This window comes from Nycticebus coucang, chromosome 5 (assembly GCF_027406575.1).
Source record: "Nycticebus coucang isolate mNycCou1 chromosome 5, mNycCou1.pri, whole genome shotgun sequence".
NCBI classification, from domain to species: Eukaryota; Metazoa; Chordata; class Mammalia; order Primates; family Lorisidae; genus Nycticebus; species Nycticebus coucang.
Window position 1 is genome coordinate 15,865,137 of NC_069784.1, and position 13,266 is coordinate 15,878,402.

At 37.7% G+C, this 13,266-nt stretch overlaps 1 protein-coding gene across 3 annotated transcripts in view; it reads left to right on the top strand.

The window, feature by feature from the left end:
- Positions 1-1,683: 1,683 nt before the first annotated feature.
- The window catches only part of PRKACB (protein kinase cAMP-activated catalytic subunit beta), a 105,172-nt gene continuing 93,589 nt past the window's right edge, over positions 1,684-13,266 (top strand). For 2 of the 3 annotated variants that reach the window (XM_053590840.1, XM_053590841.1), the window contains exon 1: positions 1,684-3,887. Coding sequence is in view for 2 of the 3 variants with exons in the window: in XM_053590841.1 (XP_053446816.1) it covers positions 3,842-3,887 (46 nt within the window). In the remaining variant the exon portion in view is untranslated. The remainder of the gene's footprint in view (positions 3,888-13,266) is intronic. The other variant, XM_053590847.1, reaches the window with a different exon arrangement.

Consider the following 13,266-nt stretch of genomic DNA (forward strand, 5'->3'; position numbering starts at 1 on the left):
TTGGGTGTTATGTTTGGTATATAGGTACATGCCAAAAAAAATCCATGGCACAGCACTGAACTAGCAGATATTTAGCCAGATAAAAGTTTTGATAAACACAGTAGTAAAATTAGAAAATCCACAACAAACACACTTTCCTGAGGAGTACTGCATATTAAAGAAAAAAAGTTGTTGATTTTGCTCTCCTCCCACCAAGTTTTCTTTTTTTTTCATAACAGTTTGTATTGTATACCCTCTACAAAAGAGGTAAACTATAATTATACTCTGGCACTAGCTCATTTTTGTTTATTCTGATTACTTAACCAGTCAATTATCTGTAAAAGAGTATCTAAAAGGATGAATTTTGAACCCCAGATTTTAAAAAACAAATCCTTGAATAGATTAGAATTATACCCAATAAAAAAAACTTTATACTGTATTAGAATGATTTGAAATAATTATATGTGTAATTTATTAACCATAAAATTACTTCATTTTAAAACTATTACTTAGCCCTTTACCTTTATGTAACACATGGTTACCTATTGGGTTAGGACATATGTGTTCTATATAATAATTAGACTATGTGGATTACTAGTTATTCAAAATAATCATAATCCTATGATGATTAAATAAATTCTTACTGGCACTTATCTGATGTAAAATAAAATATTAAAAAAGTCCTGAATATATTTTCCAAGAACTATCCATTATGGTTTCTTTATACTGGTGATGATAAAGAAAAAACAGGTGTTTCTAACATACATTGGGTTCAGGGTTGCCTTTTTTTAAAAGGACTTGGAAATCAAGTTGGCAATGAGTAAAATAAATATGAATGAAAATTTACTCATTTTCTCCTATTTTCCTCCCTCCCGAGTGAAGACATGACCCTAAAAAGAAGGCCAAGGTTCTTTGTTCATAAATCTTGGTTTTTCTCATCTGTAAAATGAAGACTTTAAAATCAAGATTGAGATTACATGTATCTCACAGAGTGATGTCATATGAGCTACTGTCTGCCACTTACCATTTGAATGACCTTGGCCAAGTTATTTCACTTCTTTGAACTTTTGATTTACTCATTTGTAAAATAGGGCTAATATAGTCATCTTGCTTATATGGGTTATTGTGGAGATCACACAAAATCATGAAATGTCAAAAATTTTTTAATAAGTACTAGAAAATGGAAGACTAATTATTTCCAAACTAGCTACCACTGGTACAGTTTTTCCTGTTACATAGTGCTACTCAGATTAACCAAAGTATTACAAGGAAAGGGACTCCCTTCTTCCCATATCTGCTTTCCTAGAGAAATAAGATACAGCTCTACCTTTGTACTTGTCTGAGGTGTAGTAAAGTCACTGGTGACTGGTCACTGGCAAATAGAATTGCCCTGTGGGAGCTCTAATCATTCGAAAATAACTAACTGGACAGTTAATGAAATTTCTGCCCCTTCTAGAATGCAAAAAAACAATTCTTGAAACGATCTTTTAGATGCTACATAAATGACAGATTCCTATAGAGAATTCTTTCCTAATAATGAAAAACAACTTGTATATAATTATAAGCAAATGATTGTTAACTAATCAAAAACTATTCACCAAATATACTTTGAAAATATAATCTTCCTTGAACCAGAAGAGCAGTAAGCTAATGTCAGAAATAGAAATAATGGCATAAAGAAAAAAAATCAAAAAAATTTAAATTGTGTATTGCTTTTGTTAACAATTTATTTTCATAATCAATGATACAGTTAAATTGAGAAAGGAAGACAATTTTGTAAAGCTGAATTTTTTGCTTTACTAATTTTTCAATATGTAGTTATGTTGTATCTAACTCTATTAATATCAGTCAACTAAATCCTTTGCAAAACAATGACTTACTAAACAGATGGTTGCCATCTGGTTAGAGACCTCAAATTCAAAATTATGTTAAGGAAAGTGACAAATTATACACTGTTTTATATACATTTAAAACTCACCCCAGTAGAGTGTTCTACAATTCTAGAACGATGCCCTCTAGAATACAGTATTTAAAAAGTTGACTTTAATTTTGCAGAGATGTGATTTAGCGCATACTTTATATGTATGTAGAGCAAAATATCACATTCACAATACAAAACCAAATGTGTTGGAAAGGTGACAATGTCGCAACATTGCTGCATGCTGACACTAAACCTTAAATTGTCTGGTCCAAATCCTCATTTCGCTATTTTTATTTTACTTGAATTTAACTGAAACCCAGAAAACATTATTATGAATTGTCCCAGGAAGTAAATTCACCTGCATCTATCTTTTCAAATCAAAAAGATTTCAAATGTAAAGGAAGTCATTTACCACAACATCCACAAGTTTCTAATAAACATTATGGACAAAAGGTCAGACTTCGGAGCTTAACGGTCAAGGTTCAAATCCTACTTCCACCAGATAATAATACCTGTATAAATTTGAGTAAATTATTCAACTTCCTGTGCCTTAATTTGCCCCTAAGTAAAATGATGCTAGTAAAACCACACACCTCAAGTTTTTACGATATTAAATTAGTTAACATTTGTATAGAACTTGGAATACAGTATACATGATATAAATGTTAAATAGACGAATTGTTAATGATAGAGGGAAGCTTACTAAGAAATTTCATTATCGTTCCATTTTTTTTGGTCAGTAATGAAATATTGAAAAAAATTTGAGAAATTCACTACACATTTACTATGCCTGATGCCTTGGTAACATATAATACATTAATAGCTTGGGATATTACAATCTTTCCACTCTACATTTGGAATAAACGGTCACAGAGCAAAGGTCAAAGGAATACTCAACAGAAAAACACTACAGTGCCACGTGATTATCCGATAAGTGAAGCTAACAGTAAATTCAGTGCTCTAAGAAGTGCATTAATACAGACAACTAAATAATGCATTTATTTTGAGATCGACACAGAAAGTTGCTAAATACAATGACGCACGCACATCAACATAAGTTCTGCAAACAAAAGTCACGTTTTCCTTTACTCTGCCTGGGAAGTCTGGCAAAAGCTGTGAGAGCGAGCCAGTCAATCCACGGCGAGTAAAGCCCTCACTGGAATCATCACAGGGCTTGTGCCGGAGCCCTCCAACCGGAGCACAACGTGCTGGCTCGGCGAACACCTGACTCTGCAAGGGCGACAGAGGCTCAAACCACGACCGCGATAGGGCTGCGCGCGCGGCCAGAGGCTAGACCGGGGGCTCCCGTCCGAGCCAGCCCCACGCCCACGGTGCGGCGCCTCTCCGGCTGAGAGACAGCTGAGTGAGGAGCGGCGGCATCACGGGGGACAAGAAAAGCCACCCGAGCCACCGCGCCATCCGCACGGTCTCCCGCGACCCCGCTCTGCGGCACGGGGAACACCAGGCTGAGCAGGGACTCTGCGTTCTTCAGAGGTAACGGTTCCCACGCCGCCTCCCGCCGTCTCAAAGACCCGCAGCAGGACGCCAGCCGCGCGCGCCGCCCCGCCCAGCGGCTCTGCCCGCCGGGCCCACCGCGCGCCCCCGGGGTCCCGGGCCGACGTCACTTCCGGAGCGCGCCCGCCCGCGGAGACTCTCGGGGGCCCGGGCCTGGCCGGGCGCGCGGCTGCCCGGGGGCGCGCCGGGTGGGCGGGCCCGGGAAGGGGGCGTGTCCGCCGTGGTCTCCGCCGGCGCAGCTGTTGCCGACTGGGGCTGAGGAGTTCCCTGAAGCCCTTTCCCCAGACCCGCGTCGGTCCTGCCGCCGGGACTCCGGGCTCACTCGCCAATCTGACGGGTGAGAAGCGGGAGTCACCTCAGACTGCGGAGCAGCGGGGACGACCCCAGTCCCCCTCTCCCTGACCCCTTCTTGCCATCGCCCCAGTCATGGGGAACGCGGCGACCGCCAAGAAAGGCAGCGAGGTGGAGAGCGGTGAGTCGAAGGCCGGGTCTGGGGACCCGCCGCGCGGGCCGGCGCGGGGCACGGAGCGCCCCTCCGGGTCGGAGCCCCGAGGCCCGCGGGCACGGTCCGGGCCTAGCAGCGGCAGCAGCAGCCCGGAGCCGTTCCAGGGACCTCGGGGGCCAGCCGCCTTCCTCCTCCGCCTCCTCCCCAGCTCCGGGTGGCGGGCTGAGCGCGCGGGGCGGGATGGACAGAGCCTGGGAAGAGCGGTCCCCACCTCCCGCCCCATCCCCCGCCGATCCCGGTTCCCACTAGAGCCCGCAGCTCCGCACACGTCCGGGATCACTTCCCCAAATATGGTTTGAGGAAAGAAGTCCCAGTGCCCTACCGGCCCACGATCCCCCCCACCCCGACCCCCCAGGGAGCTACAGGTAGCGCTGTGGGTTGACTTGGCTCTGTTCCCGCAGTCACTCGGGGCCGGCCCGACACTGTCACCAGGCAGGGGGCTGCGGGGCTTGCTCTCCGCTGGGCGGTGAGTCCCGAGCGGACCCATCTGCTTACACCCCCTCCGGTCTCTCCTGACTTGCAGTGCAGAGGGTACAGAGACCACACAGCAACTTTACTAACCCCGTTAGGGGGAAAAGCCAGGCAGGTTTGCCTTGTCTCTAGACACTCCAGAATCTGCTACAATGCCTGTAAAACTTAAAGGTCATTCGGAATCCGAGCGCTTCCACAACACTGTTCATTTCTTCTGAGAGCTGAAAGTGTGGGCACTCCACACTTTACACTAAAAGAGATGGTGAAAATCGAATTTCTGTATGGCTGCATGTTGTGTGTGGTATGAGTGTGTATATGTGTGCACACATCTATGTGTATATATGTGTATGTCAGAATAGTTGTGAAAGGAAAATTGATTTTCCTTGTAAAGTCCATATTAGGCTTTTATAATTCAGAATGACCACACAACAGATGATTTTGTAATATCACCAGTAGTGTATGACATCTCAGCACTCTAAACGAGCCTGGTGATTGATTTGTGTTTGTATAAATAGCATATTTTTAATGTTTCTGTGTTTGTAACTTAATAATTGGGGCGAGTTTAATGATTTAGCATGAAGAAAATAGCTTTTTTTCTGTATCAATAAAGAATTCATCTAGAAGGATTAATCATTCATTTTGTTGAATATATAAAAGTGAGATCTTACAGTTTGTGTTTTATCAATAAGGTTTTGGTATTCATTTTCCAGAGCTCCAGACAAGTTTGATGAGCGATCATACAAACTATTAAAAAACATTCTTTAGTGTGGAGATTTAAAGAAGTCAATGTAGAGGTAGAATTTATGTTATCTTTTTTTATTGCACCAATGTAGTAACCAACTGTACAGAAACTATAAAGAATTCAAAAAATGTAAAGAATTATTTGTACCTGACAAGTTGTCATTTTCCCTGTTAACTTAAAGCTCTGTTAATTTAAAGGTAAAACATGTGCTAATTGTATTACAAGAGTGTGTTGGGCTATTGATCACATAAGTGATTTTCATTAGCTAGTGCTGGCCTGTATAGAGATTATATTTTTAAAAATCATAATAGACTCTTCTGTAACCTATATATTTCTGTTAGGAACTTACCAAACCAAGTCTTCCCTAGGCAGTATTAATTTTAAACTGATAGCTGTGAGATAATCTTGGGATATTTACAGAAAACGGAATGGAAACTTTAAATGTTTATCTAAATGTATTTAAATTATTCTAACATAAATGCTTTCCTAAGTTTTAAGTGTTAATGACAGCATAGTTCTTAAATATGTTAGCCAGCTTTTAATGTAAGTTTATTTATGGCAAATGAAAGTAGTTATAATAGTTTGAAAAACTATTGTGAAATGACAAAAGAATAGCAAATGATGTGTTATGGGGAAAATTATTTGCAATGTCATGTGTTGGCCAATGTTTGTAATTTCATTTGAAGCAATGTTATCAGATGCATGCTGCTGTTGTACTGTAGTGAGAAAAGAAATTGTAATGATACATTTCAAAACAATGAAAGAACAACTTTTACCATTATATACCTAACTGTTCTGTGTATTTTTTGAAAGAATTACTCTTGAAAATATGTCTTTCAATATTTGAATTTAATTGTTTTAACTTCAGTTGATACATTGAAGCATAAACTTTTAGAAATATAAATGATCTTAGAGATCGGACTATACAATCATTCCATTTCAAAGAGCCTGACCTCGGAAGAACCTGGAGTTGAGATTATACCATTAGTAATAACAGAGCAAGGACTAGAATCTGATGCCTTCTCTATTCAGCATTACTAAATAATCAATCAGTGTATTCATTTTCAAAATACTTACAAAACATTTTAGTTTAAGTTGTAGACGCTATACAAAAATTTTCTGTCTACTGCAAAAAAGAACATGTGTTTATAAAGTCAACTGAAAGGCAAGATACAAGTGCTGACATTATAGAGAGTGAACTTTGAAAATTGCCAATAGAGAAAACATTTGATTTTGGAAAGCTAGCTTAAGAAAATATCAAGTCAATTGAGATTTGAGGTTTGGTTAGGACCCAGCCTCACACAGGCAGGTTATTCTAGAGCTTAGTTCTAAAAATATTCCAGAAGAATGAAGGTTGGACATAAAGATAATTGAGAAGGGTGTTAGTTAGTGTTGACTCTGGCGCCAATGTTTTACACCACTGAAACCTGTCCCTCTGTTCTTAGAATAAACATTTTCTGTTGTAAGATCTGAAATCTAGGGAGAGTTTATTCATTCTCATCTCCATGGTTTCTGTGGACAACATTAATTTTGATACCTGTTCTACTGCAGTGGATTTGAAGATTGTGTTGATGTGTCCCAAAACTTAATGAAAGAACAATTCTTTTTTTTTTTTTTTTTTTTTTCTGTAGTTTTTGGCTGGGGCTGGGTTTGAACCCGCCACCTCCGGCATATGGTGCTGGCGCCTGAAAGAGCAATTCTTAATGTTATATACCTGTTAAGTATATGTTAAAATTACTCTTGAAGATAGATGCTTTTCAAAATTGAAGTGTAGTTATTTAAACATCAGCTAGAAAACAGAAGCATAAACTTTTAGAAATAATAAGTGATAATAAAATTCTCTGAGGAGTTTGAAGCTGTTGTAATTCAAGATTGTTTTGCTTATCCAGTATCCTTCTTTTTACTCTACCCACAGTCACAAAACCACATGCACTTTCTCTTAACCTGGAAAGGGTTTTAACTTATTTTATTTTAGAAAATACTATTCTCCCTAACAGGTTGCCTGTGGGACTTTGTATGATACATTCATGGCAAAGATGTTGAGGCCTATGGTTGAAAGTGTTGGTAGAGATTTAGACGCAGATTTTACCATGACTGCAAGTGGTAAAGCCACTATGTAGCCTAAAGTTTACATAATTATCTTTCAGTGTTTTTCAGAGTATCTCTCTGTCTGATGAACTTAAAGGTGAATGGAAGTTAAAGTCAGAAGTAGACTATGTTCAACAAAAATTCAAGTTTCTTAATAGGTAACATTTTTTAAGGGCAAATATGTGTGTATTACCATTCTAAAAGTATTTGAAACTTTCTTTTTTTTAAAATTTATTTATTTTTATTGTTAAATCATATTTGTGTACACTAGTGCAATCAAGGGGTACAATGTGCGGGTTTCATATACAATCTGAAATATTCTCATCAAACTGTTCAACGTGCCTTCATGGCATTTTCTTAGTTACTGTATGCAGGCATTTGTATTCTGCATTTAGTAAGTTTCGCCTGTACCAATCTAAGATGAACTGTGTGTAATTGTCTTCTGCGATGACAGAAATATTCTCCACGTGTGCTGTCTAATGTGGTAGCCGATAGCCACATGAGTCTATTGAGCACTTGAAATGTGGCTAGAACCACAGAAGAACTGATTCTTTAACTTACACGTGGCTAACTAGTGCTGGTATAATGGACAAAACAGGTATAGAACATAGCTATCTTTGTATGCAGTATATGTGCCAACCCATCTTTCTGTTATCTTGGTTATTTGTGGACCCTCACAAGGATGTGGGAATGAACAAAATGCTGGATTTACTTTTCTTATACTAGGAATTAACTTATTTCTTCTGAATAAGCATTTACAAATTTAGTTATCAAATTTTTATAGATCAGTAATTTGAGGATAATCTATAAAGTTAACTACAAAGTTAAATTCTTTTAGGGGCTGTACTATAATCAAAATTTTGTCATTTTTAATGCTAGACATTTTTTTTTTTTTTTTCCAGTTTTTGGCCAGGGCTGGGTTTCACCCCACCACCTCCAGCATATGGGGCTGGTGCCCTACCCCTTTGAGCCACAGGCGCCACCCAGTGCTAGACATTTTTAATGTCGTTTTTATACTCTCAGGGAATATACTTCTATTGAAGATTTTTTGTAGATTTAAATGTGAGAAACAAATTTAGTAACCTCTTATGTCTTTGAACATTTTGATTAGCAGACTTCTTCTTTAAGGAAAATCAACAGCAGATACTTGTCCCAATCTAGAGAATGCAGCGGTACTTAGGAATAGTCTTCCTTGAGTTTAAGGGGGGAAAAAAGAGAGAAGAAAATTCAAAACTGTCAGTTATGCAGTTTTAATGATAATGAATACATAGAATCTTATCCAGATCCATGATTCTGTGACTCTAATCATACAGATCATCTACTGTATCTTATGATCAAGAATCGTTTTTCCTATTTCCTTGATGAGTGTCCTTAACTTAGGATATAGACAGATTGTTGTTTTTCATTGCTGGCAGCAGGATAATTAGAGGCATGAAAGCCAGCTTAGAAAAGTAAGCCATGGCTGAGTGGCAGAAGCAGCAGGTTAAGAAGATTCTAGTAAGCCAGAATAGCTATTAAGATCCTGTCACATAATGAGTTGACCATAATTCATTTTTATATACCATTAAATTAATTTAAAAACCTTATTAGTATAATGTATGAGATTGTGTATGTAGGTAATAATTAATGTTAGTACACATCTGTGACCAAATTTCCTCAAATGAATAGATCTTAAATTTTAAATGGAAAAAAAAGGCTTAAATAGAAAAATATAGAATTTGTGGGAGGTAAATATACTTAGGCCAGTACCATATCATTTTGAACATTTTAATCTTTTAAGAATATTCCTTCAAGAATATTCTATATAGTTATTTTCTTTGTTCACTGCTTTATTTATTTACATGTAAATAAATTTCTTATTTATATACATAATTGAGCTCTTAATATGTGCAACATGCCTTTTGCAAGACTATGAGAATACAGATTAAATAGGACACAGTACCTGCTCCTGGCCAGGTGTGTTCCAGCAAGGGGAGATAAGTCAACAAATAACATCAACAACAACAAAAACTATTACAAATCTTTTCATAATAGTTCAGTGGGGAACTAAGGAAAGAGAAGTCGTATGATGAAAATATGTCAAATGGTATATAAGACCAGTGTATGGTGCCCCATGATTGCATTAATGTACATAGCTATGATTTAATAATAAATAAAAAGAAAAGAAAAGTCATTTCCACTGGGATGGGGCGATGGGGAGGATGAAATTTAAAAAGGACTTCAAGGAAGGGGGGTGCCCCCTCAGGTGATCACTGAAGTGGCAGATGTTTATGAGAGAGATGATCAGAGGAAGGGCCCTGGGTAAGCAAACCTGCAGAGGAGTCGGATAAGGAAGCAAGTATCCACCACGATTAAATGGTAAGAGTCTGTGGTAGGAAGAGGGGAGGCTGTAAAATGAAAGACAAGACTGAAGACATGGACAGAGAGAGCACCACAAAATGGAAAGAGTTTGAATTTTACTTTGTAGACATCAGGAAGTTTTATAGGCTTTGAAATAAGGGAGAGACATAAAATATGGATTTTAAAGAGATAACTTTGGTGGCACTGTGAAGATAAATCATTGGAGCAAGTGGAGTATAGATAAGAACATCACTTAAAGGACTCCTATGGTAATTTGGGTGAGAGATTTGGAAGGTTTGAAGCAATAGGTAGGGGTGGAGAAAAGGATCTGAAATGGGAGAAATTTGAAAAATAAAATGAGGCAGGACACAATTATAAGAGGGACTTTATGTAACAAATACAATCAGTTAACCTGGTTCTTTGGACCCCTAATGAATCCCCAACAATTTAAAAAAAAAAAAAAAGGAAAATGGGCAGAATGCAGAATGTGCTTTCACTGATTAGATGTGGAGTGTGAGAAAAAGTAGGAATTGGGGATGACTTCTAGGTTTTTAGCATCAGTGCCTTGGTGGATGGATTATAATGCAAGTAAGGGAGCCAGGAAATGAACATAGGGCAAAGCAAATTTTGGGGGCAATTTTGAAATTAGGATGCCCTGGCATTTCTGAGAAATAATATATAAATGGTTGTTTTATATGTGACTTGCTTTTTGGTCTCCCAGCCATGGGGAGAAAATGACCTTGTACGGTCAAGGGGTCTTTTCTATGTTTCATCCCCATTTTACTCCACTTTTCAAAGCCAGCTGTTTAGAAACTATGACATCTGACATAACTTCTATAAATTAAGAACTCTCACTAATAAAAATTTGGTCTTTCTGTTTTAAAAAGAATAAAAGCCAAAGCAATGATGAGAACAATGTAACTTTTGAGGAAACAAAGTAATTTAATGGCATAAAATATTACTTTCACATTTTAAGCGTGCATCCTGTAAGTTACTGAACTTTGTAGAATTATATGGACTAGTGTAAAGACAAGGTAAAAATAATACCACCACATGTTATGTACTGAGTAAATATCAGTTTCCTTCCCCTACAGTCCTTTGAAATAGATATTAAAAGTCCAGATGTAGTTTTATAATAAGAACATGAACTTAGAATAAAAAATATCTAAATTCTGTTTTCTAACGGATTCTAATAATTCACTATGGACAATTGTTTTAATGTCTCCAAATTATGGTATAAAATTGAGAGGGATGGACTAGAAGATGACTCTATGATCTCTTTTTCCAGTATTTATAGTTCAATGATTCTGTTATGTTTATGAAAAGGAAAAATGTACATTTAAGTAGCAAGATTTGGGAAGAAATCATAGAAAGCTCTCAGAAATTGTGTGGGCAGAGAAGTGGCAAATGACCACAATGTGAGGAAATAAATATAAAATAATTTATTAAGGGAAAATTTTTGATCTGTATTTAAAGAATGATAGCCTCTGAATTATGACCTGTATTTAAAATTATGACCTGTATTTAAAATTATGATCTGTATTTAAAGAATGATAGCCTCTGAATTATAAAGAAACAAATTTATGAATTGTGGTACTGATCTTTGAAGACTTTATTTTCATGTTCTGCTACATAAGGGACCATCTAAATGTTTACCACTGGGGAAGAGTCTTGGAAATAAAACAAACATTCTACTTTTTTTTTTTTTTTGTAGTTTTTGGCCGGGGCTGGGCTTGAACCCGCCACCTCCAGCATGTGGGGCCGGCGCCCTACTCCTTTGAGCCACAGGCACCACCCAAAACATTCTACTCTTATATAAAACCGTTAGCATCCTATGTATAGTTGCAGTGTTTTGTATATAGCAGAACCGTAGAACATTTAGACAGGGGCAGCTAAGGAGGTTTGTTATGAAAGGATAAACTAAAACCAACCAACCAACAAAAACACTCTAATCTAGAAAATGTATGGCTACGCAATTAAAGTGTATAAAATCACATTGTCTAGATAGAGAAAATATGGTATTGCTCACCTAAACATGAAACACTAGAATCCATGGACACTAGAATCCTCAAAATTTATAAAACCTACTTATAGAGCAAATAAAAGAAAGTATAGTAAAACTTGATATAAATGAGGCTTAAAAAACAAATGTATATCATCATTTATGCTTAAAAGTGAAAAACATTTGTGCTTGCAAATTAAGGTAGTATTTTTAGCAATTTAAAAATCTACAAAATTATAATATTTAATTTGTTTTGTTTTGTTTTGTTGTTTTTTTGAGACAGATTCTCACTATTTTGCCTAGGCTGGACTCAAACTCCTGGGCTCAAGGGATCCTCCTTGTATAGCTGAGACTACAGGCACAAGCCCCTGTGGCTTGGTTTTTTTTTTGTTTGTTTTTTTACTCTTTTTAGGTTTTTTATAACTCTTCCAGCCCCATACATCTTCCAAAACAATCACCAATATGCAGAAATAGGGACCAGTCTGAGCAAAAGTGATTTTTAGCTTCCGACATGACATAAGCCAAAAACTGCCGCATTCTAGAAATTAAAACATTAAACAAAATAGATACCATCTTTGCCCTCCTAGATCCCACTGCAATGAGGAAAACAGCTGAGAAAAGCAATGCAGGGTAAGTGCTACAATTACAGACGTAAACATCTCCAAAATGGACTCAAAGCAAGTTTCTATTTCAGTCAGTTTCAGTCTGTTTCCCAAGATGATCTCAGAAATTCTAAACTTATTCCTCTGTAAACTTCTACCTGTTGCTTGTTCTCACTAGTATAACTCTCAGGCCCCTGTGTATCATCGTACACCTTATAAATTCCTAAGGTCTGTCTCCCACTTTTTTTTTTTTTAAGAACATGAGCCAAAGTTTTATTTATTTATTTCTTGAACAAATAATGTCACTCTTTGGTGACATCCTTGGCCTGAGATTCTTTGCAATAGTCCTGTGAGGGCAAAGATGGTATCTATTTTGTTTATTGTTTTAATCTCTAGAATATGGCATAGTTTTTGGCTTATGTCATGTTGTAAGCTAAAATCGTGGGTAGTTAAGTGGGTCAAAATTTTAAGCCTCTTTTAGAAGTGTACAACCCCCTCCCCAGTTGACAGAAACTCTCTCGGTAATGCCTTCACTATTTGGGAAAAGTGATACCTCTCATTTTTTAACATTTATATGTCAAAATGACATCACTTTTAAATGGTAGGGAGAGATTGGTCTCAGGCAAGTAGGAAGACATACAGTATTTTGCTCCCAACTTTTGGAAAAATCCATCGTTTGGGGCTTCTATCATTCAAGTATGCCAGTGTTTCCCATCCTTGTACTATTTACCGATCTCTTGCTTACTTCTCATTCATCAAAAACTTGCATCTGGCTCACAATCTTTCTCTGTAAGATCTGCATTCATCATGGGTGGTTTCGGAAGGCATGTGAATGAGCCGTCCTTCATCGCTGCATCTCAGTTCTTTGAACATGTTATCTTCATTTAAGAAACCTGCTGTCATCAAGAACCTGAACATACTAATTACTCAAGAATCACCAATACAAGTGTGTCATTCTTTGATCAAAATGCCCTCTCCTTTTTACTTGCTTTTCAGATATTCCCATCATCATCATTCCTCATCAGAACCTCCCACCCTTTCACCTCTCAGCCCTCCGCAGGTCTTCATTTTTCTTCTTAACCAGTTTAGATCACCTGATCA